Consider the following 27,684-nt stretch of genomic DNA (forward strand, 5'->3'; position numbering starts at 1 on the left):
CTCATCAGGAGGCGGGCCTTAAAGAGACAGGAGTTAAAACGGCCTGTTAGAGACAGAGGATGAACTGAGGGGCTTCATAAAGGGCCAGTATAAGATAAATAAGGAGTTTTTAACTGGAAATCATGCAAAAATATTCCAGTAGAGCCCCAGATCAAAAATATGGATTTATAAATGTGCATGATACATCCCCTTTAACTAAAGTTAGAAAGCTGGTCCAGATCCCCTGGCTGTAATATCAGTGCATTTTGAGTCACCTAGCTCTCTATTATTACCCAACATAAGCTATCTGACTTCAAACTCGTATTCATAATGATATGATATATGTTTATCTTTCTGCTGCTTCTTTTCAACCTCCTGCCTTCTGTTGCTAAATATGCTCCAGAGGGATTTGTATTTCTCACATTTCACCTTAGCTTCCCCTTTCCTCCATGCATCACGCTTGCGTGCATGATTGACCAATAGTCATCTGTCCTCAACCAGTGAGTTCACATTTGAGACTAAACCAACTCTTTGCAGGCAGCTGGTGGATTATATTACCATTTCAAATATTATGTAACTTAATTAGGGACTTGTGTATCTGCTGTTATCGTCGTGTTTGCCTTGAGGTTGTACTGGTCAGTTCCTGGTGGGAATACATGTAACTGAAGTGAAACCGGAGTGTTTCTGAAGAAGACCAACCATGCTCAGTCAACCTCCATCACATGATTAAGTCAAACAACAACTAACTAACTTTTTAAGCTTGTGGTATTGTAATTTCCAACATTGATTTGATTCTCCTCTGATCACGTCCAACTGAAAACATCAGACTGAGCAGCAGGAGAGTCCTAACACTGGGTCAACGGGCAAGGAGCGCTGCAGCTCTCCCACCTGTTTATTGGGGGCAATTAGTGTTCAGGGAGGTTTTAAAACTCAGCACATACTGCAGGCAGCGTCACTGCAGCAGGAACCTGAGGTAAAAACTGCTTCTCTACATCTGAGTGAAGTTGTGTGGCTCATTTGCTGATTAACAACATTATGCATCTGATTTTTCTCCTACATGAAATTGATCAGAATCAGGAATAAATTTGTCTAAAATTCTGAATCTGAAATAATTTAAGAGATCCTTCTTGCTTTTTGTACTGATTCAAGATGTTGAGTATTTTCTTAAAATAATAATCTGACAAACATGAAATGGTATCCAATTAATAAGACTGCATAATTATTGATTATATACAAAAGAGTCTGGGTTGTAATAAGCCCGGTAATGCTGATTTACTGTGCCTCTTATTTATTTTCTTTCTCCTTATTCACTTACATGAGGTAATACAACTTTTCACATTGTATTTGAGCACATTTTGTCCTTGCGATGTATCTGTTGTAGTATCACAAAATTGTATGTTATTTAAAATGTGTTTCTTTCCACTAATCCTGCAGAATTTCCTTTAATTATTTACAATTTGGTAATTGAGGTGCTCTTTAGCAACATTTCTGAAGAACCTGGGACCACAAACTCATGTTTTACCATTTAAAATATATGGTTTTACTTGCTGTTAAAAAAACAGAAATTCAAACGTTTTACAGTCTTTGATCAGAAAAAGTTTTGGCCTCTTTTTAAAGGAGCTCATTAACTCATTATCATTAACTGCTATAGACAACCATGAGAAACTGCAACATTAACATTAAAAGAATTTATCTTTCTGCTATATGTAATGAATATGGCACAATCACCTATTACTTGCAGTCACACTTTCACAATCTAGTAATTCACTCCAGGTTAAGGTTAGGGCTGTGTTTTCCCCCTAGAGGTCACATGACCAAGGCAAGAAAAAATGTTGATTGAAACTACTTGTTGATTTGTCAAAGAAATTTTTAAATACTTCATAATTTATTCACAAAAAAAGGTGAAACACAGGATGGGCTGAAGAAAAACTTCTTGATCAAACACATTAGTAAAATAAAAAGTTATTAGGAGTTCTATTAAATTTCATTGCCACGGTCAATATATTTGCCTCTCTGGCAGTTTAACTTGCAGTTTTGAGCTTGCATTTTTCATTTTCACACCAAAAACTAATGAGAACAATGCAGTTCATGTTCTTGATAATGTTATTGCAATAAAAATCGAACCTGGCTCCTTTGTTACATTTTATTTTGTTATTTTGAAACATGCAAGGAGAGCAATGTAAATTTATTTTATTGCTGTCCCAGCATGAACACATACTGTATAACACACACAGAAAAAAACAAATGTTATTACTACTTCGCCCAATATTGTTATTCATTAATAAACTCAGTTGATTTATGAGCACGACACTCCATCAGCCTCCAAAGGGACATGGCAGAAAAAAACTGGGAACCACTGGTTTAAGTGTTTATTACTTTTACAGGTTTGATGAGTTTTGGTTTAACTTCAAACAGAAGTAAAAACCAGATTTCTCACTGTTGATAATGTGCTCTTTGTATTTTTCCAGATGAGGCGGTGTGTAGCTGTCGTCCTAGCAGTGCTGCAGCTCTGCAGCCCAGCGCTGCAGTCTGACCTGCAGCTCTTCGTCTCACAGCTGCAGGACGGACAAGAAAAACCCAGCAGTGAGTCGCATCATTATAATACTGCAGGTTTAATCTGCTCAGACACTCAGATGGAGAGTTGAATTCTTAAATAAGCAATCTGGAGTGATGCCTGTTCTTTAAAAATTACCGTTAGCATGAATTTAAAACATGAAACAAACAGAAATGTCATATTTCCATCATGTTTTCCACATGGTTTTCCATCATTTGAGCTTTGACTTCTGCTCTTTTAATGACGTCATCTCGTTGTGTCCTCTTCTTCTGCTATGGTTTAATGGCACCGACTGGAGAATTAGCGTTTATCCCCTAATATTCACACAACATTAGTGGATGGAAATGCAATAGGGTTTTGCTTTGGTAGAAAGAAAGCCTTTGAAACAAGACTAGACTCTGATTAGTGCAGCGAAATTAAGGTAATTTAAAAAATATATATATATTTAGATTGTTTTGATCATTAACTCCTCAAATGTTCCAAGTCAAAATGTATGATTTCTACCAGAGTTTCATGCTAATTTCTTCTTCTTTTCTTTCTTTTCTCTTTTTTAGAGCCATGGCTTAACCCCACGCTGGAGGATGTTGTCCCTTCTCGGGAAATCATCAAACCTCCCAAAATTAGAGAGATGCCGCAAAACGAGATGACCTCACACTCCTTCCCCATGTTTGGTGAACACACGAACCTGAAGTGGGTCACATGGAATGGCTCCCTTCCAAACGGCGCTGTCGCCATCTTCAACGGCTACACCGAACGCACCGACTACGTGTGCAAAGTCAACTGCGAGGCCGGCTTCTACACTCCCAGCAAAGGGAACTTCTGCCAGTACCCGTACGCCGACCACGAGTACGCATCCTCCAAGTTCGAAGTGCTGGTCAACGTGGACCACTTTGAGTTCCTGGAGTGGGTTGAAGATTCGTACGGGTCCGTTCCCCCGTATGCTGTCAGAACCTGCCCCGACGTGGACATCTACGTGGGCAAAAACAAGTATGGTCTTGGCAAGGTGGTGACCAAACACGAGGCCTTCTTCCTCCCCTGGGAGGGCGATGAGTACTGGTACAAGAGCTACCAGGTGCTCGCTATCAACAGAGACAGCTACAGTCAGCACATCTCTCACGTGGAGTACGGCATCGACCAGATGGAGCTGTTCCACTATCCTCCGGAAACCCTGCAACTCGCCAAGGTCACCAACCTGGAGTGCAGCAGTGTGGCGAAGACGGTGAAGCTGGAGAAGACCAGCACAGTGGAGAAGAGCTGGGACATCGGCCGACAGACCCGCAACGGCTCCGTGTCCACCATGAAGGCCAAAGTGCCCATCCTTGGCCCGGGGACCGTGGATTTCACCAAGGAGCAGACAGTGACCTTCTCAGAGGGGACCACCATGATGGAGTCCATCAGTCATTCTGTGTCCGTGGAGCTGCTCGTCCCTCCCAACCACTCCTGCAGCGTGAGGATGGACGGCAGGAAGATGACGGCAGACATCCCCTTCACCGGCAGGCTGAGCAGGACCAACTACAACGGAGACACCCACTGGACGACCATCACGGGCACCTACGACGGCGTGAGAGTCGGTGAGATCAACGCCGTGGTGGAGAGGTGTCAGCCGGTGACTGATGCTGTTCCCTGCTCTCCAGCTGAAGACTGATGAGCCGTCTGTTAAATTTACAACTCGAAGACCAAATATAAAAAACTTTTTGCAAATAAAAATTCACTGAACTTCAAGGAGATTTGAATTATTTCTTTTTTTTATTTCCTCACTTCCTTTGTTTTAGAGATTAATGCCATTTTCTTTAATAAATACAACCCTTGAGTGTAATTTTTAAATGAATAATTTCACTACTAGTCGAGGACAAAACTGCTGTATTAAATTCATCAAAGTACATTTTGTATGGACTTAAAAAACATGGCATCAGTAATTAAAAATTACATCCAGGGTTTCCTCTGATTATTCTCATCTACAAGGCTGGATCACCTGGTCCGGTAATCTAGTAAATACAAGGTCTTATTAACCCTTTCATTCAACTGCCCCCAAAATCCCCAGATTCATTGTGTGTCCGGTCGTTTGTGGTAATTTTATTAACTGAAAATGTGTTTGGGAGTATGCAATATCAAATGAAGTGTAAAGGGCTTTGAGGTGTGTCCCACAATACCCATCTTTTCTGCCAGTGTTGTGGAGGGGCTCTGTCTCAAAATGTATATTGTGCATATTTCTGAATAAATTTAAACTACAGAAACAGGGAGGGGTCAGTAGGGGCTGAAAGCAAATGTTTGCCTTTGGGTCCCTCCTAACCATTCTTTTAAAATGAAAATATTTTATTTATATTTGTCTACTTAAGGTTCTTAATTATTCAGAAAATATGCAAACACTTTAACACTTAAGTGTTACAGGTGGTGGTAAAAAGTTGGGTTATATTGACATAATGAAGACGTATCCTTTAGGTAACAAAATGACTAATAGAGACAGTGTCTGACCCCCAAATGCAAATTTGTGTGTAAAGAGCCACTTGCAGATTGGCAATCCCAGTGAACCAATGTGTGGCAAAATTGAAAAAAAAATTCTAAATCTATGCTACAGTGACATCTAGACTCAATTTTATACAGCCATTTTCACTTCCAACTCAAAATCTGGCAAGATACTGGATGTGTTCTCACATAAGGGAGAGCAGTCAAGCTAGGTCCGGTTTATCAATAAGAAATCTGGATCTCAGTTCTGACACTGCTGAGGTTGAAAATATATATTCATATTAACACTACAAAAACATCATTTTGATCCTTGTTAGTTTCTGTTTAAAGGATGAGAAACTAACAAGGATTAAGAGAAATAAATTAGCCAGAAATTCAGTTATAGTTTGAGAACCAGTGGAGAATTGGGCAGATGTTTTGCTAGTGAGCATCTCACACTGTTGTCACGTTTGATATCACATATCAGGTAGAACCTAAACAAAATGTACCCAAGCACAAAAATAAGCAAGCTCCTTTTCCTGTTAGGAAAGTGGACTCCATGTCCTGACAGGCTGGAATTTGTGCAACCTGCAACAATTATTCACGATGATCAAAAATGATAAAATGAAAAAACAAAACTAGAGAAAAAAAATACAGATTCAATAAATGACGATTGTTCGGACTCACTGCAGTAGTAGGACCTTACCTACTACTGCACAGTGTACTGCAGTAGGGACAAGGAGAGCGACTCCCTTATGTAACGTTACATGATTGTTGTTTTCCTCAAAATGTTTACTTTTCTGTCTGAATTACTGTCTTTATGTCTTGTTAAACTAATAAAATCATACATTAACCTTTCACAGAATAATTTCCATGATACATAATCTGTAAACCCAGTAAGAAATTCAACCTGCATGTTGCTCTGTAAGTGGACAATATCACTTGTCCACTTTTTGTGACCTTTCACAGTTAAAAGGTCACAAAATGATGCAAACACTGTCAGCTGATTTGCACCGATGGCTCCTGATTAGTTGAAGGTGTGTTAATCAGGTGAGGTGATTCGTAGGACTCTTGAACTTTCCATGGCACACCGCTCAAGGACACACTTACTGTACATTGACAAACATGGATTACCAAACAGGCAACTGCCCAGTGGCCCCTAAAGCCTCAGGTTTACTCAGTATCATTTGAGTCTACATAATTTGATTAATGGCAAATTTATCATCCATCTTCCAGCTTGCAATCTACGTCTTGAATCGAGACTTTGTATTAAAATCTAGTTTTAAGACTTAAATTGTTTCGGTATATATTAGTTCATCTGTTGGCAAACTGAGGGCAAAGTGGTATTATTCCATCATAGGAGTACTGTAAGGCTGCACCCAACTATTATTTTCATTTTCAATAAGTCTTACAAGCTTACATTATTCATTTCTAGTTGACATTGTGAGTGTATGTGATGTGCTTTTGTGTGTAGTTTTGTATTTTGTATTATGTGTCCTGTGTGTTTGTTATTGTTTTGTTAGGGTTAGGGTTGTTATGTTTTAATTGTGACCTGCCGAAGAGACTGCAGATGAAAATTAGCTATAAGCTAACTCTGGTACAGTACATTAAATGGTAAAATTTCTGTTAGCACTCTACATGGTCCCAATAAATAAATAAGATTTAAAAAACCCAAGGATGTTGAGGGGAAAACTAGCAAATATAAGAACTTTCTCAGTCGCCAAGCTAGATGGTGCTGCAGCCCCGCAGAGCAGGAAAAGCTGGTCGCCATGTTGTCTTTGTAAAACTCACTGACTTATATGAGAGAAGCATGACAGGAAAACTAGCTAACATCACCTCCAATGAGCCTTGAGAATACTTTAAAAATGTCATATTTTTTTAGTTTAAGCTGTATTTCATGTTAACCTCACTGCTGACAGTGTGCTAAACGTATTTTGAGGTTATTTTAAGTCTGTACGTTGGTGTTTAGCTGCCTTGAAGTAGCTTTTAGCCGGCAAGGTACAGTAAGCTAACAAAATCAGTGAAAGTTACCTTCACACTGTTATGGCATAAATATGATGAAAAAAATCCAATTCAGTCTCTAATATAGCTAATAAACTAAAGGTGAACACAGTTAAATACAGCGAAAGATTCACACATAGAGAATCCCGTTGAGAAACCAGTCAGTTGACAGTTATCATGCGGTGTGTTTTCATTGAGAAATGTTTTATTAAGATGAATTATCGTATAAACTTCTGAAATTTAACTTCAGTGATAAGAGCAAACAGTCTATTTTATCAGCCGAATGAAAAAAGACACGGTTTTAAGTAAAATTTGTCGTTTTTTGTCGCATTTTTTCAAGAAGCTGTTGAACTTTTTCACAATGCGACGACTTTTAACGAGAGTCATAAACCGAGTTCTGCTGAGTGAACCGTTTACAGCAGCGATGATCTCTGAAGCAGAAATACACACACAAGGTCGCCGAAAACTGGTAAGTTTAAATCCTCCAACACATACTGTTTATTATAAACCAAATAACTAAACTGTAACTTAACGGATAGTTGCCAATATATGTGTATTTATCCACAGTAATCAATCAATCTGAGAGGATTGACACACCAAACACCGTTCAAAAATCTGATAATTTAATAATATTTCATGCACAGGTTGAAGGCTTTATGTCATAAAATAAATGTAAAGACATTTTATGAATCAGTGTAAACTACTTCTCAATTCGGCATATATTTTATAAAAGAAAATTGCAAATTTACTAATGATCTGTGCTGCTTCAGAAAAAGTGTCATATCTAATTTGCCATGTTTTTTCTAAGTAAGCCTGTTTTAAATTGATAGATTTTACAACGGAGTTCTGTGGCATAATTTGGACAATCCTGTCTTCTTTTAATACATTTGTCATAATTTTAATATATTATCTTTACTATGATTTTTCAGTTGTCCCCCACAACTTGTTCACTTGTGCTGCTCAAGTAAAAATAAATAAATAAATGCTCAGTGTGTAGAAGCAGAACACAATGTTTGCAATGTGTCAGCATCCATAGAGCCAAAGAGTCTAATACAATGTAGTCTATAGTATTTCTGTTAACAGAGCTGCTGCCGCTGCCAGTAAATCAGTACCATCAGTACAAGGCAGCGGCTGTATATGTGGTCTGTTGATATCAGTGTCCTCAGCTGACGTTAAATTCTCTCTGGCTAAAGAAAAAGGCTTTTAGCAGCTAAAATCCATCCATCAATCCTCCTTTCAGCGTTTTTAAATAATTTAATTAGATGTCACTCAATCATGTTTTTATTTCAGCTACATACGGATCATATGAGAAATCTCATTCTCAAACTCCAATAATCTCTAAACCTGTGTACAAAAGATAAGTTTAAAAACACTTATCATAAAACAACTTATTCTTTCAGGGAAAAAATACAACTAAAACTTCTCCAGCTCCAATTAAAAAGCCAGTTTTCTCTCTTTGTAGTTGTCACATCAGCCTCCATGTTGTTTTCTGTTACTTTTAATCTTAATTACAAATGCACAAATCTCATTTGATGGCAGCAGTCTTGCATGTTTTAAACTGATATTTTGAACATTATTTATGTTTGTCTACAAGCATCACAGTGTCAGTCTGTCAGTAGTAGGGCTACAACTAACAATTATTTTTACCATCGATTAATATGCCAATTATTCTTCCCATCAATCAATAATTTTGTCTATAAAATGTCAGTGAATAGCACAAAAATGCCTGTTAGATCATTTCCTAGACTCCAAGGTGACGTCCAAAACCCCAAATATTCACTTTACTGTCATGTATGACAAAGACAAACATCACATCTTCAGATCTGAGAGGCTGAAACCAGAGAACTGACGTCATTTGTGCTGAAAAAAAAAGACTAAAACAATAATCAAAATTATTTCAAATTAATATTTTGGCAGCCTTCGTTGAAATCACTGTTTCCCAAAGATCAAGGTGACGTCCTCCGTTGTCCTCAGCTTCTAAAATTAATGTAATATAACACAAATGAATATTTTCTGGTTAGTCTTCACAGATTGTAGATGATATTTGTGATATTTTTGGGGTTGTGACTGTTGGCTTTTACAAAACAAGACAATTGAGGTCGTCGCCTTGATCTTTAGGAAACAATGATCAACATTTTTCACCATTTTTTGACATTTTACAGACCAAACGACTAATCGATATGACAAATGGAGAAAATAATCAAAAGATTCATCAATAATGCAAATAATTGTTAGTCTAAAATATATAGTTTCATTTTTTCCAACAAAGGTTCAGTAGGGGAGACCAGGGACAGTTGTAACACTTTTTTTTCCAGATAAATCAAAAACCATTTGCACTGGAACTGTCCATTTGCTTTATAATAACCTTCAATGTATCAACTATTGGAACGATGCATTTCAGTGGTTTTATGAAATATGTACAGGTTGCAAAATTGGTTTAAATACAGTCACTCCACTGTTACAACCGTCCCAGCAGTGTACAGGGACGGATTATTACGGAAAAGATTATTTAACATTCATATTATTGTGACTATTCTTCTTTTTTTTAAAATAATGAATACATTTTTCACCCTACATGACAAAAAAAGAGGTGAAGCCATCAAATTATAATGCAAGAAAATTATTTAATGAGTGGAACACAAATCCTCAAAAAGGTTTAAACTTGAAATCAAAATGGATTAGTCTGAGGACAACATTCAGTACAGGGTCACATGGCAAACACCTTATGATTCGTTTATGTAGGCCTTTTATAAATGAATCCCAGTATCACCAGTCATTCTTTCACCTCATGTTAACTAGCTTGACTGCTAGTTTGACACATTAGCCGTTTCTATTTTTAGCTTACAAAACAGTGATTCTAATAAGGCTGTAGTCTGCTGGTCGACTGGTCGATTAGTTGGTCGATATGCTCTCGTCCGACCAAATTCTCATTGGTCGAATAATCTCCGTGTTATTTTCATAAGGAGAAAATTGTGACATCAACAGCCTTCCAGGATTAATCCATTATTTCCTGCGGCGTGTATTCAAAACACCCCCGTTGTTTTCAAAACTTTGAACTCGCCCAACCTAATGGAGACTGCTGGGTGTAACTGTACTCAACGTTTACTGAATCAGTGTTTCTCCTATAATTATAACAACAAGAACTCCCGCCAGGCCAAGAAAATATTTTTTAATGTCAAAAATAACGCCAAATATCCATTGATTCGGAAATCAATAGTGTTTGGGAGTGTCTGTGCAGCGCTGTTCCGGTACGTGAGTCAACCTCTGTGTCGTTGCCTGGGAAACTATTGGTAGCGTAACTCTGTTAAGGAATACGGCATTGCGTAGTACGTTTGCGTAACGAGCGGGAAAGAGTGAGCGGCAGGAAAGTGACGGTGGATACGAGCGGAGCAGAGGAAAAGGTTAGCAGTAAGTTGTCAGTCTGGCAGTAAATGTACAGCACAGACTCCAGTGTTTAACAGTTAATAAATGCTAAAAAGTCAAGTCTGTTGTTTCCTCAAGTGCTGGAAAAGTGAAGGGGGTTAGCTCCAAAGTTAGCAACAATGGGTTAGCCTAACCGACGCGGAGAAATGTGTGACTGCGGAGTTCACTGTGCACTCTCTCCCGTTACAGCCGACCCCCCCCACCCCGCGACTAATCGATTAGTTGAAGATTATGTGTGATTTCAGTCTTGACTACAGCTCTAACAATACTTGTTTGGATTCGTAGACATTTGATCTCAGGACAGTATCCAAAAAAATACATCTGATAGAAAAGTTAAATTTTTACCTAAAAAAAACAAACACTTTTGCTGGTAACTTTCTCTGGGTTAGTTTCAAATGTGGCTCCTTTTTTTGTGTAGAGTGAGTTTAATCACTGTAGCTTGTTTCTGATTGGAGGAATTCAAGGTGTTACAACTGTCCCTGGTCTCCCCTACTTTCTTGAAACAGCCGGTCACTGTTGTGTTTAACAAATGTTACTCAAACCGCAGTAAATAGTGCGTTTCTTGGGGACTATTCCCAGCAGCGGATTAATACACACTTTAGGAGCCAGGAGTATTGATAATATCAGAACAAGAGTTACTCAGAATAAACCACAGTGCCTTTGTTCATCATAATAAAGGAACATTGATGTGTTTTAGTCCAAAAAAATGTTTGAAAGTCAAATATCTGGCTGCAACAAACACAAACGCTGCTCCGTTACAGAACACACAGCCTTTAATGTGTGTGTGTGTGTGTATGTATGTGTGTGTGTGTGTGTGTGTGTGTGCATGTGCGTGTGCGTGCCAGGTGGTGGGGCTGGGTAACACGGGGATGGAGAGTACCAGACACAGCGTGGGCATGGCGGTGCTCGGCGCGCTCGCCGCCCGGCTCGGTGTGGCCGACCGTTGGCGCGGCGACAAGCAAGTGTCCGGTGAGGTCATCGTGTCAGAGGTACAACACACGCACGTGGTGCTGCTCCGTCCCAAGCTGCTCATGAACATCAACGGAGTGTCAGTGGCCAAAGCAGGTGAGGTCACCGTCTCTGTGTTTACAATCCGTCAGCATGTTTGTGTTTATTTATTTATGAATAAAGGTAAACAAAAGCTGCTTTCTTCAGTTTGGTTTGTTAGATTTTTTTTTTCTTTATGTCCTTTTCAACTCTGCACTCTGTCACTAATTGGTTTTATTAAAAAGCAATTAGTTAAAAACAATAATAAATTGTCTGCGTGAGACAAATTATTAATTAAACTGAATGTAAATCAGCAGCAGAGTCACGCTGACGTCACTCAGCTCCGGCGTCTGTTGGTGTTTAAACCAGAACCAGTTTTCACATATTTAATGAACTCAGTGTTTTATATTCTGCTTAATAAAAGCAGTAATAACAGTCGTACAGTCACTGCTAATCACAGCTGAATCTCTTTATTGCTGCAGTCGATCGAAAGGAAATTAATCTGCACAGTTTCATGTGTTTAATCAAGCAAAAATGCAGCTTTTCTCTGTTTTTATATATAATTATAAATGGGGCTGCAACTAGTGATTATTCTCATTATCTGTTAATCTGTTGATTATCTTCTCAATGAATCATTTAGTCCATAAATGTTTAAAACTCTCTAAGTAGTTGAAACTTGAAAATATTTGTCATTTTTGCTTGAAAGATGACTTTAATGATTTATCAATTATCAAAATATTTGCAGATGAATTTTCTATTGATCGACTAATCATTGCAGCTCTGATAGTAAACTGAATATCTTTTGTTTTTGGACTGTTGGTCGAACAAAACAAGACATCTGAAGGGCAATTTTTACATTTCCTGACAATTTAAAGACTAAATAATCAATTAATTGAAAAAATAACTGATACATTCTGAAAATAATCTTGAGTTGCAGCCCTCTGCCAATCAAATAACTAAATGTTTGTTTTATCTTTATTATATTATTCTGATTATTGATAGAAGTTGTAGTGAGTAAACTTCATATAAAACTAAGATGAACTGTATTTGTTTGTCATCAGTGAAGAAAGTCAGCAGGTGAAGATGCTGATCTGAAGTTTTAATGATCTAAAGCAGTGATGTCCGACTCTATAAAACCTTCATATATAAAACCAGACGGATTGTTTTTCTCAGGTTGTTTCGTTTGAATTGTTTTTAAGTCCGGAAGAAGTAAAAATATCTTGTACGAGTTAGATAACCATCAACAGAAATGTTTTTCCTTCCTAACAACCTGTTTTTCTTTCCTAACGTCTCACAATCTTTAGATTCATCTCGCAGCTCCGTTAAGGGTCGTTCTGACCTTTTTAACTACGCGTCCGCTGATCCTCAGTATCTGTTTTTCTTCCTCTCCAGCTGGTAAATACGGCGTCAAGCCTGAAGACGTCCTGCTGGTCCACGACGAACTGGACAAACCTCTGGGGAAGATCGCCGTCAAATACGGAGGAAGCGCCAGGTCGGTTTCACTCTGACTCATCAGGTTTCTGCCGGTTGCTTCTGCTTCTTTTTTTTTATACCACCCGATACCTGAATTGTCACAGAATTTGAAAAACATGTTTATCTGTAAAGCTTTTGTTGTTTAACCCTGTGTGAACATCAAACCTTCCGTCTGTGAGTATGTGAAGCAAATAACAAGACTCAGTGATGCAGAAATACATTTTAAGATATAAATTTAAGAAAAGAAGTTTGTGCAACATCAACAAAGGACCCAAAATGAACTTTAACCCTGAATGATTCTTCCTCACAGAGGTCATAACGGCGTCCGCTCCTGCATCGACTGTCTTCAGACTGATGTAAGTAGCCTGTGAGAGTTGCTACATGTTCTGCACATTTCCAGGTTGATATTTATGAATTTGTGTGTAAACCAGTGATCATCTCGTCATCTTGTCTCTTCTGCAGGTGATGCTCCGGCTTCGGGTCGGGATCGGCCGGCCGACAGGGAAAACGTCGGTGGAGCGTCACGTCCTGAGCCGGTTCTCCTCAGAGGAACAGAAGGTTTTGGACTCTGTTCTGGTCCAGAGCGTGGACCTACTCCTCGCCCAGCTCTCCCAGGAAGACTCCCAGCAGGACTCCCAGTCCCCCTCCTCACCAGCAGGGGGCAGACAAGCAGCACAGAAGAGGAAAGCGAGGGAGCGCTCAGCCTCTCCAGCTGAGGACTCTGCTGCCGGTCAGATATGAGGCTGAATGTTTCTGAACTCTCAAAGACACGACTGCCTCGAATAGAAAACACAGAGAGAAGGACTTTACTCATATTTATTTCCTCTGTGGTGTGAGATACATTTATTAGAAGTGAGACACCTCTAAGAAAGAGAAGAGCTGCAACTAATGATGGTTTGTATCTGAACTGAACCTTCATAAAATGTCAAAAATGATGGAAGTCAGTCACAGGTTTCCAGTCTGACCAGCAGCCAGAAAACCCAAAGAATGAATTGTGTATTTACTCATGTTTGTGTGATTATTGATTGAGATCAATACCTCAAAAACCTGTCAACAGATTTCAGTGAAATTCAGTGGACAGTTTGTTCCGTTGCAGAGGAATGAATTATAATGTTTTTGGTGCTGATCCAGAAATTAATTAAAGCATTTCTTAACGTTGTAGGATATGACTCTGTGTGATTTTCTCATAAAACACCCGGCGATCATCTGTCAGCGTGAGTATTTTGAAGCAGATCCTGATTCAGTTTAGAGATATCTTCACATTTATTTGGATTAAAATAAATGAAGAGGATTGTGCAGCCTTGGTGGAGGTAATGAAAAGTCTGATGACAATAAATCAGCTGATAGTCTTTTATTTCCACACAAACAGCATAAAGAAACACTTTTGACAAGGATTAAATTTTGATTTTAAAGAATTGTGATGAAGAAATGTACGAAACATCTCTGATGAATGTCACCAGTTCATGAGCAGATGCACCTGAGGAAGCATTAGAATAGTTCTGCAAATTTAGCAGATTCATTACTGGTGTCCGTTAACACCAGGCTTAAAACAATTAGCTAGAAAATCTATATTAATACAGCTGTTAAACATGTGTAATCAGAGCAGTTCTGTACTGTGACACAATGGGAATGTTTTTTTTTACATGAAGTAAGACGCTAAAAAACCTTTTTAAAGCAAAGCGCTCCATGACTAAAGATGAGAGGAGGTCAAGAGATGTGATCATTCAGGGAAATAAATAAGAACATATTATAGATGATGTAACACTGTCAGGTGTAACAGAGGATTGTCACCTGCAAGAAGGTTTTTATATATTTGTATATCACTTTCAACGAAAGCATCTGCAAAATTAATAAATGTAAATATAAAAAGTTCCGGAGAGCTGTTGGAGTGAGAGAACATTTCTGACAATTAACAAGTATATGTTGCTGTGCAAAGTACGCCAATAAAATTTAAAAATGACAATGAATTCTGCACATTTCCAGGTGTATATTTATATTCTGGGACTCTACTGGAATATCTTTGCATGATTTACAGTTAAAAACTCCTTATAAACAAACTATAACAGCAGGATTTCGCTACTGTTTCTCCTTCTAGAAACTTCTCAAACTTTCTGCCAGAATCGGATCCGAAAAGATGCAAATATACAACGTGAACGATCTTAGCAACAACGGCTCAGTAATGGACGGTCGTTTATGGACGTATGTGAATGATCTGATGTCATCACAAGGAGGAAGTAGAGATAACTCTGCAAACGAAGTCCTGACTTTTGTCTTACAGGAAGCATTTTACACACGTTCACATCAAGTTAAACATGAACATCTGACACTGTGACAGTATATAAATGACAGAAAACCACAAAAAGCCTGATATGTCAAACCCTTCAGTGAATGTTCAGGCATTATATTCAAGGAAATATAATTCTATTGCCTTCATCAGGACGACTATTTGTATATATGACAGATCTGGACCACATCTCGCTTATACCAAAGAGAGAATAGTAAGTATGAGAAAACTGGTGAATTTCAACGAGTTCTCTTAAATCACTCGTATGAGAAAGATCCAGTCTCATCTTTCTTATTACTTATTGATCAATAAATACGCAGATACCAATGTGTCGGTGATAAACTTTTCATGAGCCGATATATCAGCAGCAGCAAACTACAATCGCAGCTCTGGATTCCCAACAACAGCATCATCAGGGGACATTAATGAACTCACAGAACGTCAGCTGCATTTCAGTCACTTATTGATCCCCAAACGTGTTTTCGTCAGCTGGATCTTCTGCTTGAGGATTTGTGTCTCTAACAGTAGTTGGACCTCTTTTTTTCTTTTTTACTCTTGCAGGAAGCACAGCTGTAGAAGTGAGCTTAAACTCCTTTATCATCAATAGTTTTAATTATAAGTAGTTAAGAGGTCAAAGGTCAGAACCGCAGAGCTTCTTTTGTCTACACTGTAAGAGATGCTTTTCCGCGGTGTGAGCACAGTGAACTTCTTATTCGGTAGCGATCGATATAAAAGTAAATTATAAGCATCAGGTCTCATTTGTGTGTATATGTGTTTGTGTGTAAAGTCAATAGACTAACAAGAAGTTTCTCCTAAGTGGTGCAGCTTTAACAAGCTGCCCAAGTGGAGAATTGAACCGGATAAAAACAAAAAAAAAACCTCTTTTCCTGCAGTTCGTTTTCTCCTCTTTTGTATCTAAAAGTGAAAGTGAGGCTCCTCGTGCCGCTGTCACCCCAACATACGGTTCTCCTCAGACGCTGCCGTCTTCCATCTTGTCCTCCCTGATGTGGCTCTTTTGGCTAAAAAACATATTGATTTCCTCTGCCGATTGTCACACTAATTACACTCTTCATCAATTAGGTGTCTTTAATGAGTTGCATCCAGTCAAGAGGCACTCTGCGTTCTCACACTGCGGAGAATGCCAGAGGAGGGAGGGAGGGAGGGTTCGGCAGTGGGGGGGGGGGGAGGAGGAGGTGGTGGACACAAAAAAAATCCAGAAAAGAGCATATAAAACAGCGGAAAGAGGCCGACGAGCCGCTGAATGAGGGAAATCAATACAAAAGAGGCCAGTAGATTGCAATGGAGGCCTGAAGAAGAAAGGCAGGCGAGAAACAAAAGGGGCCAAACATTGTTTAGACCCGGTTTGTTTGAGGCCTTCTGTCCTGCCGTAGCTCAGAGTCACAATAGCTGCAGGGACACACTTGTGGACATGAGGAGGAGGAGGAGGAGGAGGAGGAGGAGGGTCTCAAAGGATACACACACACACACACCATGAACACCCCTCACCCTCCTAAACCCCCCCCCCCCCCCCCCCCCCCCCCCCCGTCTTTCTCTGCTGTGACCCCCTTGAGCCACCCTTCGCCTCCATCAGGCCACTTTCCCAGCCCCTCCTGGCTGGTCAGCTTTAGGAGGCTTCACCAGCGGCTTCAATAACTTTTCTTCTGCAGGGGTCAGAGGTCAGCAGCAGGGCTGGACACCCGGGCCTTAAGAGGAGGCCCTAAATTTATTCAAGAATGGTGGGGGGTCCTCCCACAGATGTGCTAACTCTGCAGAATCACACAACAAACCTACTGAGTCTAATGCAACTGGGAATGCCAGAAGACCATCAGTGGAAACATTAATACACTCTTTAAAAGCTCCACTAATCAATATTTTTTTATCTTGATGCTCATTTAAAGTGACTAATCTGAAAGATGTTGCTAATGCTGATGAATGAAGGGAATTATCACCAACTCTGCAGCCCTACAGAGCTTTTTAACATCTTTTAGCTCCAAGTTTTGGTTTTGTGCACCATTTCCTTTCCGGTTCAGTCTCCGCTGTTTTCTGAGGGATCAACTGTACATTACCGCCCAGCAGCAAACAGCAGACACACAAAGTTAGAGACTGGCTGGTTTGAAAACACCCTGAGATCAGTCCTTCACCACCAACCTGCTGCAGCAGCATGTGGTGTTAGAGGGTCGACACACAGGACGGTAAGAGCTGCTTACTACAGACATCTGTGGTTCCCAAACTGGGGTCTGAGGGCCATCGGAGACCACTTGCAATGACACCCAGAATGTTTTCACATTGGCAGTTTTATCTTTTGTCAACTGATGGATTTTTGTAACTGACATCTTCTGTTAATGTATTTCTATTTCCTGTTAAAAACTGGCAAACGCTCTGCATCTTTCCTGAAAAAATGACACAAAGATGCTTTTAGTCTTGGATGCACAGTTCTGGCGTAGCCTGTACAATGGCTGCCGTCGCTCACTCATTACACTTAACTTACCACATAGTACTCAGTAGTGAGCAGTAAGTTGAAATTTTGGACACTCACTAATCATCGTCATTTTGCGTCATCACCGTCAGCTGTAGAGTAAATGTAGCGTGTTGCGTTGTGGGATTGTTAGATTTACACACTCTGAGTTCAGACACTCAAATAAAATGGTGGAGGGTGAATATGTCTTTTGACCATGTGACTCCAGAACAACACATAGCAGCATTTTCTAATTGGGCGCCCCTATCGGCTGTAATCAGCAGGCCAACATTTGTCTGAACTTTCCAAAACTATTACACATCACTGATAAAAAATAATGATGTTTTATGACGTGACAAGATTGTGGTTAAAGTCTAAACCACGTGGTTAGCTTTAGGGAAAGTTTGGGTTTAAATGATCACTTTGTTAAGGTTAGAGAAACGTGGTGGTGTGGATTAAGGTTTCTACTTCCTTCCGTTGTCATGGCTACAATATACAGGGTTACCGTTAGGGGACGATTGTAATCACAGTATTTAAAAAACTGTTCCGATGTGTATTACAGTTCATGTAACCTCAAGCTAGCTAGCTTCAGGCTAGTGAAGCGCTGTAAGCAGCACCATGTTCCTGCACATGCTCAGTGGCGTCTGCCTTACACAGAACTACTCTCCAGAGAGTGAAAACCTGATCGCTGTTATTAGTCTTTGGAGCCGTTTCTAAACAAACTAACGTGATCAAACTCTTCATAATGAAGGAACATGTCACCCAGTGCAGCGATGTGAATCACTGATGTGTTTTTAATAGTTTTTGGACAACAACGGAGGAATAAGATATATCAGGCTTTGGATACACACACAATACTTGTCAGTAGATCAGTTTATTGTTGGTTTGGATCCAAACATGAGATTAGTTAACAATAAGAAAAATATAGAACATACCATAGAAATAAGGTTGAAAATGTGTGTTTTAACTGTATTTCTTAAGTCTTATGGTCACATTATATTTAAATTTTATTTCCCTATATTTCTTTTTTTTTGACAGTGTCTCTATGGTTCAGAATAGTGACATTATCATGCTTTACGGTATATTTATCTGCTTTGTCCTAGAGGTATCCTCATGATATTCTAATAATATTTCTACAGGGGCTCATCATGGGGCTGAATAGGAAGTTTATAGTGACCTTAATGTATTTTATCTCTTGGTGTATTACTGTAATGATCCAGTAGGGACCTGTAGTGTGTCTGACTGCCCTTCAAAATCACTACAGTTTCTTTTTTTTTCACAAGGCTTCTGTTTTTTTTCTTCAGCGTCACAGAGCAGACTGAAGCTGTCCTGGTTTCCCATGGCAGAGTGCTGTGATACAGTGAATCCAGACCCGTTGGGGATCCTTTTCTCATTCTCCTCTTTCCGATGAGCAAGCATTAATAACGCGTCCTTTTCCCCTTTCATAGCCATAATCTCCAGTGATCTCGGGCCTCCCGCACTAAATTATTCTTACAGGGCCATGAAAAGGCAGCAGCGGGGCCCTTTAAGAGGCAAATGAGCATCCAACGTGCAAAGATGTTCCCAGCAACGGAAATGTTAACTCACCGTACAGAGCCGAGCAGGGCAGAGGGAATCCACTGACATGTCATACAAGAGGGGAAGGAAGGGTCCACCATCGCCCTGAAGGCAAAGCCTGCTGGGTAATTTATCCTTTAACCCCTTGTCTAGCTGTTTACATTTGGCTTTAAGCTGATAGTGTCGTCCAGAGCGGCTCACAAAGAGTGCAACAGTATAAAAAGATGCACATGCTGGATTATCACCCAGGGAGCGATACAGATACAACAGAAAGCTAAATCCATCACATCAAATCCAGACCATCCTCCCCTCTGATACAGGTTTCCAAAAATGAGATGCAACATGTTCAAAATTCATTAATCCCATGTGCAATAAGTGGTCTCAATTCTTATAATTCTTATCTGTATTCTTTTTGTTGATGTTTTCTTGGCTTTTAACATATAGTCCATCCTTTATTCTGAGTTGTAGTTGTAATAGTGGTACCGGCGCCTGTAATATCTTCAATTATTGTGTTTATCTTTCATGTTTTAGTGTTTTTTTCCTGTAGTATTCAGTGTTTCCACAAAAAAAAGGTGTACTTATCAAGGTGTAAATGGAATTCAGTCCATTTTAGTTCTTTATTCGCTTCGTACGGTATGATGACTGTGTTCTTGTCTGATTATAGATGTGTCTCTCTTGAAAACAAGATTTCAATCTCAATGAGACTGCCTGACTGGATAAAGTAAATAAATAAATAAATAATAATAATAATAATAATAATAATACTTGCTGAAACCCAGAGTAAGGAAATCATTTCATGGTGAGCAGTTCTTGTTGAATTACCTCAAATGAGCACCTAAATGGACTTTAGAAAGCTGATATTGAAACCAATTTTCTTTTTAATTGCAGCTGAAAATTAACAGTTTCAGGCCCAAAACACGAATATTCAATATTTCCATAACAGTAAAATATTTGCAAGGTTGGAAAAACCTAATTTGAACCTTTGAGACGTCGCAGTAGCCTCGTGATTAAGATTTATACCATGTAACTGCAACATGCTGTATCTTCCTCTCTCTCTCTACCTGTTTCATGTCTGTCTCTGCTGTCCTTATCCAATAATAATAATGTTGACCTTCATGTGACCTAAAAGCTCTCCTCTGCAACCAGACTAATCAAATTTTAGGCAAAACTTTGCAAAAAATCAGCCATAAAGACGTCAATCGGGACTCTGGACTCTATGTTCTGCAAAATTCTTGCAACCCACAACATCGTTTTTGCACAAAATCCAGTTCATTCAGGTTTAATCGTTACAACTTGTGTGTTTTCTTCTGGACAGTGACATGATTTGGTGTCAGAATCAACCTGGATATAAGAATCTGCACCATTGAAAGTAGTAAATTCACAATGGAGGAAGTGATGGTTCAGTTTTGTACCAATCTTCACCTGTGGCATGGTTTGATGTCAGTCAAGTTTGGGACACTTTCTTTCATACAGCATAAGTCTAAGGTCAAGTTGATATTGTTTTATTTCCAAATAATTCAAGAACAGATTATAAATAACTCTCTACAGATGCAGGTGTGGGTCAGGTCTCAGCTTCATGCCCATGCAGACCTCCTCCTCCTTCATGATGCAGGACTGAACAGATGGTGTGTTCTCAACAGAGCGTGACAGTTTGTAGGACTAAAAGCTGGAAGTATTCAAACTGTGGGTTCATTTTTTTACTCACTTTTGATGCATATTGTCAATTTTGTCTCAGTTTGTGCAAGAAAATAAGATTTTTGGTGATGCTTTTACTTTACAGGTCCATCATTTCCAAACAGTAATTTACAAGAAATTTCCTGGACAGGACTTGTAATCTGGGACTTGTATTGATAATTCTAATAATAATAATAACATTAAATTTGATTTTAAGTGCCTTTCGTGTAATTCAAGGACACTTTGCATGCAGAAAACAAGCAAAATCTACACACTAATAGTCACTTTTACCTAGTTTGGGTCAATATAGCACCAACACAACATTGTGTTAACAGTTGCAATCCATTATTTTGACCCAGTGTTCAATACAACAAGCTTTAGCTAAAAACTGTCACAAATGTGTTGTTTCTTGTATGAAATGATGTGCGCATGACATTCAAAAGATATACAAGTTACTAATGATCAATAACAAACTGTGACATGTAAGTTTAGAAAGAGTAGATTATAACAAGCTTAAGTTTGGGTAAATAATTCAACAGTAAAATAAAAAATAACACTGAAACTGGGTCAAAACAACTGCTTGTCTTTGACTTTCGGGGTAACATTAACCCAGTATTGTGTAGGTGCTATATTGACCCAAACTGGGTAAAATTTGAACCCAGTGATTTTTAATGTTCATTAATAAAAAGCTTGGCTAAAAAGATGGGTCTTAAGTCTATATTTCAGGTCTCCATAAGCAGCACAGCACAGAGACTACCCTTGTGAGAGTTGTCAATGATATCTTGATGAAGGCTGATGCAGGCAGATGAGTGCTCGGTACTGGTTCTGCTTGATCTTAGCACCTCGTTTGACACGGTGGATCAAAGCATTATTATTGAATGGTTGAAAACATGGGTTGGTATCTCCGGGACTACCCTCCAGTGGTTTCCCTCATACTTTTCTAACAGAAAATTCATTGTGTCTGTTGATGACGTTACCTCCTCTCAAGCATTGTTTATGTATGGGGTGCCACAGGGCGCCGTTCTAGGACCAATTTTATTTTCTCTTTATTTACTTCTTCAGCCACATCATTAACAGCATGATATTTAATTTAATTGTTACGCAGATGATACTCAACTGTACTTGTCCTGCAAACCATCTGGATCAGCTAAGTTATCTTCCATGTATAATTGCCTCGCTGCAGTTAAGGATTGGATGGCAGTGAATTTTCCTTAGTTTAATTCCTCCAGAGCAGAAATCCTTATTATAGACTCTGAGCACACTCATGGCTGGGTTCTGTCTGCTCTTGGCTCTCTAGCTCAGCATGTGGCATCCACTGTTAAAAACCTCGGAGTGATTTTAGATCAGAACCTCACTCTCTAGTCCCATCTTAAAAGGCTATTTTTTTCCACTTTTTTTCCACTTGAGGAATATCTCTAGAATTAGATCTTTTATTTCTTTTAATGTTCCTCAAAAGAGTGATTCATGCTTTTATTGCCTCTCAGCTGGATTATTGTAATGCAGTGTTTACATGCTTTGGCCCAAAACATGATTAGACAGCTTCGGAGTGTCCAAAACGCACCAGCTGGACTTTTAACCAAATCACAAAAGCAATGTTTTCCTGCTTTATTTTATTTGTCCTTGTTTGTGAGACACTTTGTAACGGATGTTTTGAAAAGTAAAGTTTTAAAGTGTTCAACTACAACCTATTAATTGCATTATCTGGAGAGAGTAAATGGTTGTAAAGTTGTAAAAAATGTGAAATTTGTCCACAGAGAAGCACACAATTCAACATACATGAACAACAGTGTCTCAAATAATGAATGCATAGTGAATCATCATTTACCGGTTTAAATTGAGCTTTTCTTTTAAATAAATTTCTCTAATAATTAGCACCAAATCACATCAGTCTTTCCAGGAAACCTCCTAAAAAATTACCAGGAAATTAAAGACCTGTGAAATAAACTGTTACCAGGTTTTTAGTTCACAGAAACTTTTCTAGAAGCAAAAGAGTGAAACACGAGACGATATCGAAGAATGTGGAAAAAGGTGAGTCGCATATTTGTGTGCTCAAGATGTTCTTAATGCTGACTGTAATAAACTGAATAAAGATCATATTCATGACGTTTCTCTTGGTCAAACTGAACTTACAAACACGTTTCTGTCTCATCTGCTTCGTCTGCATCGACTTCTCTGTGATCAGTATTGATTTAATGAGGGGAAATCAATCAAGGATATCGGTGCTGACCTGCATTCACCTCATCATGACTTCAGGCACACAGAGAGATGATGATGATGATGATGATGTGTTTTCCTTCATCAGATTTTGTTTCGTCTAGTCAGAAAAGTCCAGAAAGTCTTCCAGATTTGTTCTGGAACTGATAGATGTGTTTCAGGTTTGTTGTCATCCAGTTTTGTGATATTTGCTATATTTTGTCACCATCCATGTTGTGTAATTATGAAGAGGAAACATACTGAACACACGTCAGTCAGATGAGACGAGTTTCATCTCTGTGCGTCCAGGATGTGGTTAGCTTAGCTTAGCACAAAGACTGGAAGCAGGGGGAAACTGCTAGCCTCAATCCATCAAAAGAGATAAAAAATACACTGAATGAAAACTTTTCACACTGTTGTGATTACGATACATCATCGTAGTGACTGATAATTACATAAATGTATTATTTTAATGAGAAAAACACTTAATTTAAAGTCCTCCTTCATGCAGAAACATGTTTTTCTTCTTGTTCCTGCAGCTGGACATTTGTTCTTCTTCTCTGTGCAGAATGATGTATGTTCACATTCATCTGCTGAAGGAGGAAAGTTTCTCACCTTAAACTCTTAAATAAATTTAGCACGTGAACCTACGAGCAGGATCTGTGACATCACAGCTAGTTTGGAGCCAATCGTGGTCCAGTATGCAACTTATACAAGTGTGATGTGGAAACTTGAAGCCTCCAGTTGCACAAACACTGAGAATGAACTTTACAGTGAAGGAGGAGACATCTGGTGTCCAGCAGGAAAACTTTAGAAATCAACAATATTTACATATTCAGAGATTCTGTATTATTAATAAAAAAAGAAGGAGGAGATGTTGGAGGAGGAGATGATTAATGATATAATTCTGGAAAAATTACATCAGATGCAATTAATATCTCAGGTAGAGTGTTTTATACACATCTTAAAACATGTTTGGAAGGGATCTTTAATGAGTTTTGGAGGCAAAATGAAGTGTTTATATCCTTTTCTTATTTATTTGTGAAAATCTATGAAGCAATAAACTGCAGATTATCATTTTTTTAAACAGAAAGGTTGTTAAATTGATTTAATTTGCTTAAATCATAATGATCAATGGCTTCTTCAGTTATTTCTCTGTTTAATTTAAAAGATTCACCAGCTTTTTAGATCATGAATATTTAAGAGATATGAATATATATCCTTTTATTACAGGTATTAAAATAAAATAAGGTCTTTTAAGGATATTACATTTTTTTGCCATGATCTTTTAAATTATTCTTTACTGTTTTTGTAATAAACTCATTTTATTTGAGTTTTTAGTGGTTAAATTGTTAAATATTGTTATTGGTCTTTAACTTTAGATGAATAAACTATACAAAGACACGTAAGAGCAAATTAATCTTCACAACAATCTGAACTAGAACCTCCACACGGTCCTCGAGGTCCATTTAGTAGCAGTTCTGGAGCTTTCAGTCACATCAGCACTTGTCATAGAAGTGAATGTTCACAATCAAATGTTCACAATTACACTTGGATTTCAGAAATTAAAATTTGTATTTTTAAAACTAGTAAAAGTTGGGTTGATAGTAAAGAAATATGATCAAAATCACCCAAAGAAGAATAATTCAAGCAAAATATAAACAAACAATAAATTAACTACAATCTTAAAAAACATTTTATTTTGCAAGAAATACAATATTTGGTAACAGTTTACTTAACGTCCTCCTTTCTGGCATTTATAGGCTTTACACAAACATTTAATAAATGGTTTTTAACACACTATGATGTAGTTATAAGCAGATTTAAGGACATTCTTCAGTGTAAAACTGCAACGATTAGTCGATTAATCAATTAAGTTGATTGACAGAAAATTGTCAACTATTTTGATAATCGAATAATCGTTTTAGTCATTTTTTTAAGCAAAAGTGCCAAAAATTCTCTGTTCCACCTTCTCCAGTGTGAAGATTTAATGCTTTTATTTGTTTTACATGACAAACTGAATATCTTTAGGTTTTGGTCCAAACAAAACAAAACGTTTTAAGACATTTTTCACAATTTTCTGACAGATTAATCAATAATGAAAATAATTGTTAGTTTCAGCCCCATATAAGTATTTATTAATGTACAGTATTTATTAACATTACAGTCTTTTTAGTGTCAAAGTTCCTCTTTTTGTTACTATACTTCCACCTGCAGCTCAACAGGGAAACACTGTCCGAGGAAACACAAAGAGGGAATTTGATGCTAAAAAGACTGTAAATGTGTCAGATATCCACTTGATATGACTAACTCAGACTGCTGAAGCTGAATAGAAGCTTCACAGAGACTTTTAAATGACTGTGTGGACACACTGTGGATTTTATCCTCCATCACTTCCATTGAAAGCACATTTGAAGGATCTTTTAATATCCAGTATGAACAGGAGGAATGATTACAGCGAGGAAAACCTCTTTCACTGTTCATATGGACACCTGACTGCTGGTTTAACACACACTTGGAAAAAGTGTGAACCTGCCCTTTAAATAAAATAAATAAAACAATTTAAAAATTACTTCATTCACCTTTTTGTTTATTGTGTTTTCCCACCATCACATCATCAGTGAGGGAAGCCTCTGAGCTCCAACTGTCTCTTACAGCAGCAGCAAAAAGGGGAAAACGTCATCTATAGTACTCAATGTGCATGTGTGTGTGTGTGTGTGTGTGTGTGTGTTTATGCAGGAGGGTTAACAGTGTTTTGATTGTAATTGGAAATGAAGAAAAAAGCAGAAAAAAGAGAGAAAGAAAGAGAGAAAAAGGGGGAAAAATAAATAAGACTGTTGTGTCTTTAAGAGGTTTGCTGGTTGTTCATTCGCAGCTGCTCTCTCTCTCTCTCTCTCTCTCTCTCTCTCTCTCTCTCTCTCTCTCTCTCTCTCTCTCTCTCTCTCTCTCTCTCCCAGTGCAGATTCATTACTTCTTCTTCTTCTCCTCCTCCTCCTCCTCCTCCTCCGGGGCACAATGGGCATTTATCATCAACCCCCGCGGTGTGTGTGTGCGCGTGTGTTTATTCAAATCTCAGTACCAAGAGCGGACCGGCCCCACTCCCGAGCTCTCCCTCGGTGACACCGGGGCTTATTGTTGGAGGAGCCCCAGAAAAAGCCCCCCAAAATCGGCCAGTGGGAGAGAGGAGAAGGAGAAGGAGGAGCCCAAAAGGACCGGTGGCGGTGATAGTGGCGGCGGATTCGCCGTCCTCCCCTGCAACCATCCGGGGGAGCATCCAGCCTCCCTGCCCGCCTCCCTGCTTCCATCATCAGCTTCTTTTTCCCCCTTTTTTTTCCTGGAGGAGTAACTGATTTGTCTGCTGGAACTACACGCGGAGGAGCATCCTGCAACCTGTCATTTCCCCTTTTTTAATTTTTTTTTTTTTTTTTTTTTAAATCTTTCTGTGCAGGTTTGTGTGAGGAAAAAGGTGAAAGGATGTGCAGTAGATGCTAGTTTTTTTTTTAAAAGCTTTTTTTTTTGGAGGGTGGTGGGGGGGATGAAGAGAGGAAGGAAGGAGGAGAGAGATGCGTCTTAACAGGTGCAGATATGGCGGAGAGGAGTTTGGGGTAAAAAAAAAAAAAACTGTTTCCCCCCGCTTTGATTCCCGGAATTCCTCTTTTTTTCCTCCAAAGTTATTGTCTGTGTTGAGATGTTTATGAAAGGATGTTGATTTGAATCTCGGCTGCTGTGTTTTTTTATTATTTTTTTGGAGGATTATTTCTGATAAATTGGAGAGAGGCCAATTAGCGGCTGTAATTGGATAATATGGCTGATGTGGCCTCTGATGTGTTTGAGTGTGAACACGCTGCCTCTGACTTCAGTTTGTGCTCACACTCAATGTGGATCGTGGTGGAGCAGCAGGTTCACTTGTGAACAGGCCTTTTAAAAAAAAAAAAAAAAAAAAAAAATCTCTCTTTGTTGCTTTTTTTTCCTGCTTTTCTTCTTCTTTTCTTGGTTTTATATGTGATTATATTTGTATTAGTTTGAGCTCTAGCTGCTGATTGTCCAAACGCAATTCTTGTGAAATTTCAAATCCAACCCGAGAATTGTGCCTGGACATCTGTTGCTGGACGCTCCTGCACTTCTGATCCTCTTTCACCGGATATAATCTGTTTTTTTTTTTCTTTTTATGCATATTGCTCTTTTGATTTTCACCTCATCCTCATGTTTTTGCATGTTTTTTTTTTTAGTTTTTAGTCCATTTGTGTTGTAGAGTTTCTGTTTCAGGGCCTTTTGAGGGCCATGGTCTTTTCCTGCCACCTTAATTTGACTCTAATTAGCTTTTTAATTAACTTTAATTCCCCTAAAAGCGGTTATTTTACCTCTTTTAACCGATTAACCGGAGCAAAGAAGGCCTCTCTTTCTGCAGATTTTGTTTAATTATGGGGCCTGTAGAAGAAGGAGGCCAAAGCATGAAGAATAAAGAGTGATAATTAAGTATTTTACAAGCTGGGACATTTTTTCTAAGTTGTTGGAGTGAAACTAATATTTCCCAGGCAGGCCCATCTCCACCGCTTCTCTCTTTATTCGCACTTTTCCTCCTGAAAACCTCGCAGGGAAGGTTTATTGTCGCTCCACTGGTGAGCTTTTGTTGCCGCCTTTTGTTGGCGTTTTGGGGATTAT

The 27,684-nt window shown here is 38.7% G+C and overlaps 3 protein-coding genes across 8 annotated transcripts in view; all 3 read left to right on the forward strand.

The window, feature by feature from the left end:
- Positions 1–659: 659 nt before the first annotated feature.
- Positions 660–4,255, forward strand: LOC121904280 (natterin-3-like). Of its 3 annotated transcripts, none has more exons than XM_042421939.1 (3): positions 660–952; positions 2,448–2,562; positions 3,088–4,255. In XM_042421939.1, the coding sequence occupies exons 2-3, from the start codon at positions 2,448–2,450 to the stop codon at positions 4,176–4,178; spliced, it is 1,206 nt and encodes a 401-aa protein (XP_042277873.1). In that variant the 5' UTR covers positions 660–952; the 3' UTR covers positions 4,179–4,255. The 3 variants fall into 3 exon arrangements, with proteins under 3 accessions (XP_042277873.1, XP_042277874.1, XP_042277875.1); XM_042421940.1 differs by lacking the exon at positions 660–952 and adding an exon at positions 2,236–2,363; XM_042421941.1 differs by lacking the exons at positions 660–952; positions 2,448–2,562 and adding an exon at positions 2,798–2,954.
- A 2,481-nt stretch (positions 4,256–6,736) lies between these two features.
- On the forward strand, positions 6,737–14,018 carry ptrh1 (peptidyl-tRNA hydrolase 1 homolog). 4 transcript variants are annotated; one of them, XM_042420627.1, is made up of 6 exons: positions 6,738–7,158; positions 7,320–7,445; positions 11,245–11,464; positions 12,779–12,878; positions 13,170–13,215; positions 13,322–14,018. In XM_042420627.1, the coding sequence occupies exons 2-6, from the start codon at positions 7,338–7,340 to the stop codon at positions 13,598–13,600; spliced, it is 753 nt and encodes a 250-aa protein (XP_042276561.1). In that variant the 5' UTR covers positions 6,738–7,158; positions 7,320–7,337; the 3' UTR covers positions 13,601–14,018. The 4 variants fall into 4 exon arrangements, with proteins under 4 accessions (XP_042276558.1, XP_042276561.1, XP_042276562.1 ...); XM_042420628.1 differs by having other exon boundaries at positions 6,738–6,973; positions 7,317–7,445; XM_042420626.1 differs by having other exon boundaries at positions 6,738–6,973.
- The window catches only part of LOC121903507 (spermatid perinuclear RNA-binding protein-like), a 216,377-nt gene continuing 199,013 nt past the window's right edge, over positions 10,321–27,684 (forward strand). Inside the window, exon 1 of the mRNA XM_042420618.1 lies at positions 10,321–10,377. The gene's annotated coding sequence lies outside the window, so the exon portion shown is untranslated. The remainder of the gene's footprint in view (positions 10,378–27,684) is intronic.

Source organism: Thunnus maccoyii, chromosome 9, assembly GCF_910596095.1.
Source record: "Thunnus maccoyii chromosome 9, fThuMac1.1, whole genome shotgun sequence".
Lineage (NCBI taxonomy): Eukaryota > Metazoa > Chordata > Actinopteri > Scombriformes > Scombridae > Thunnus > Thunnus maccoyii.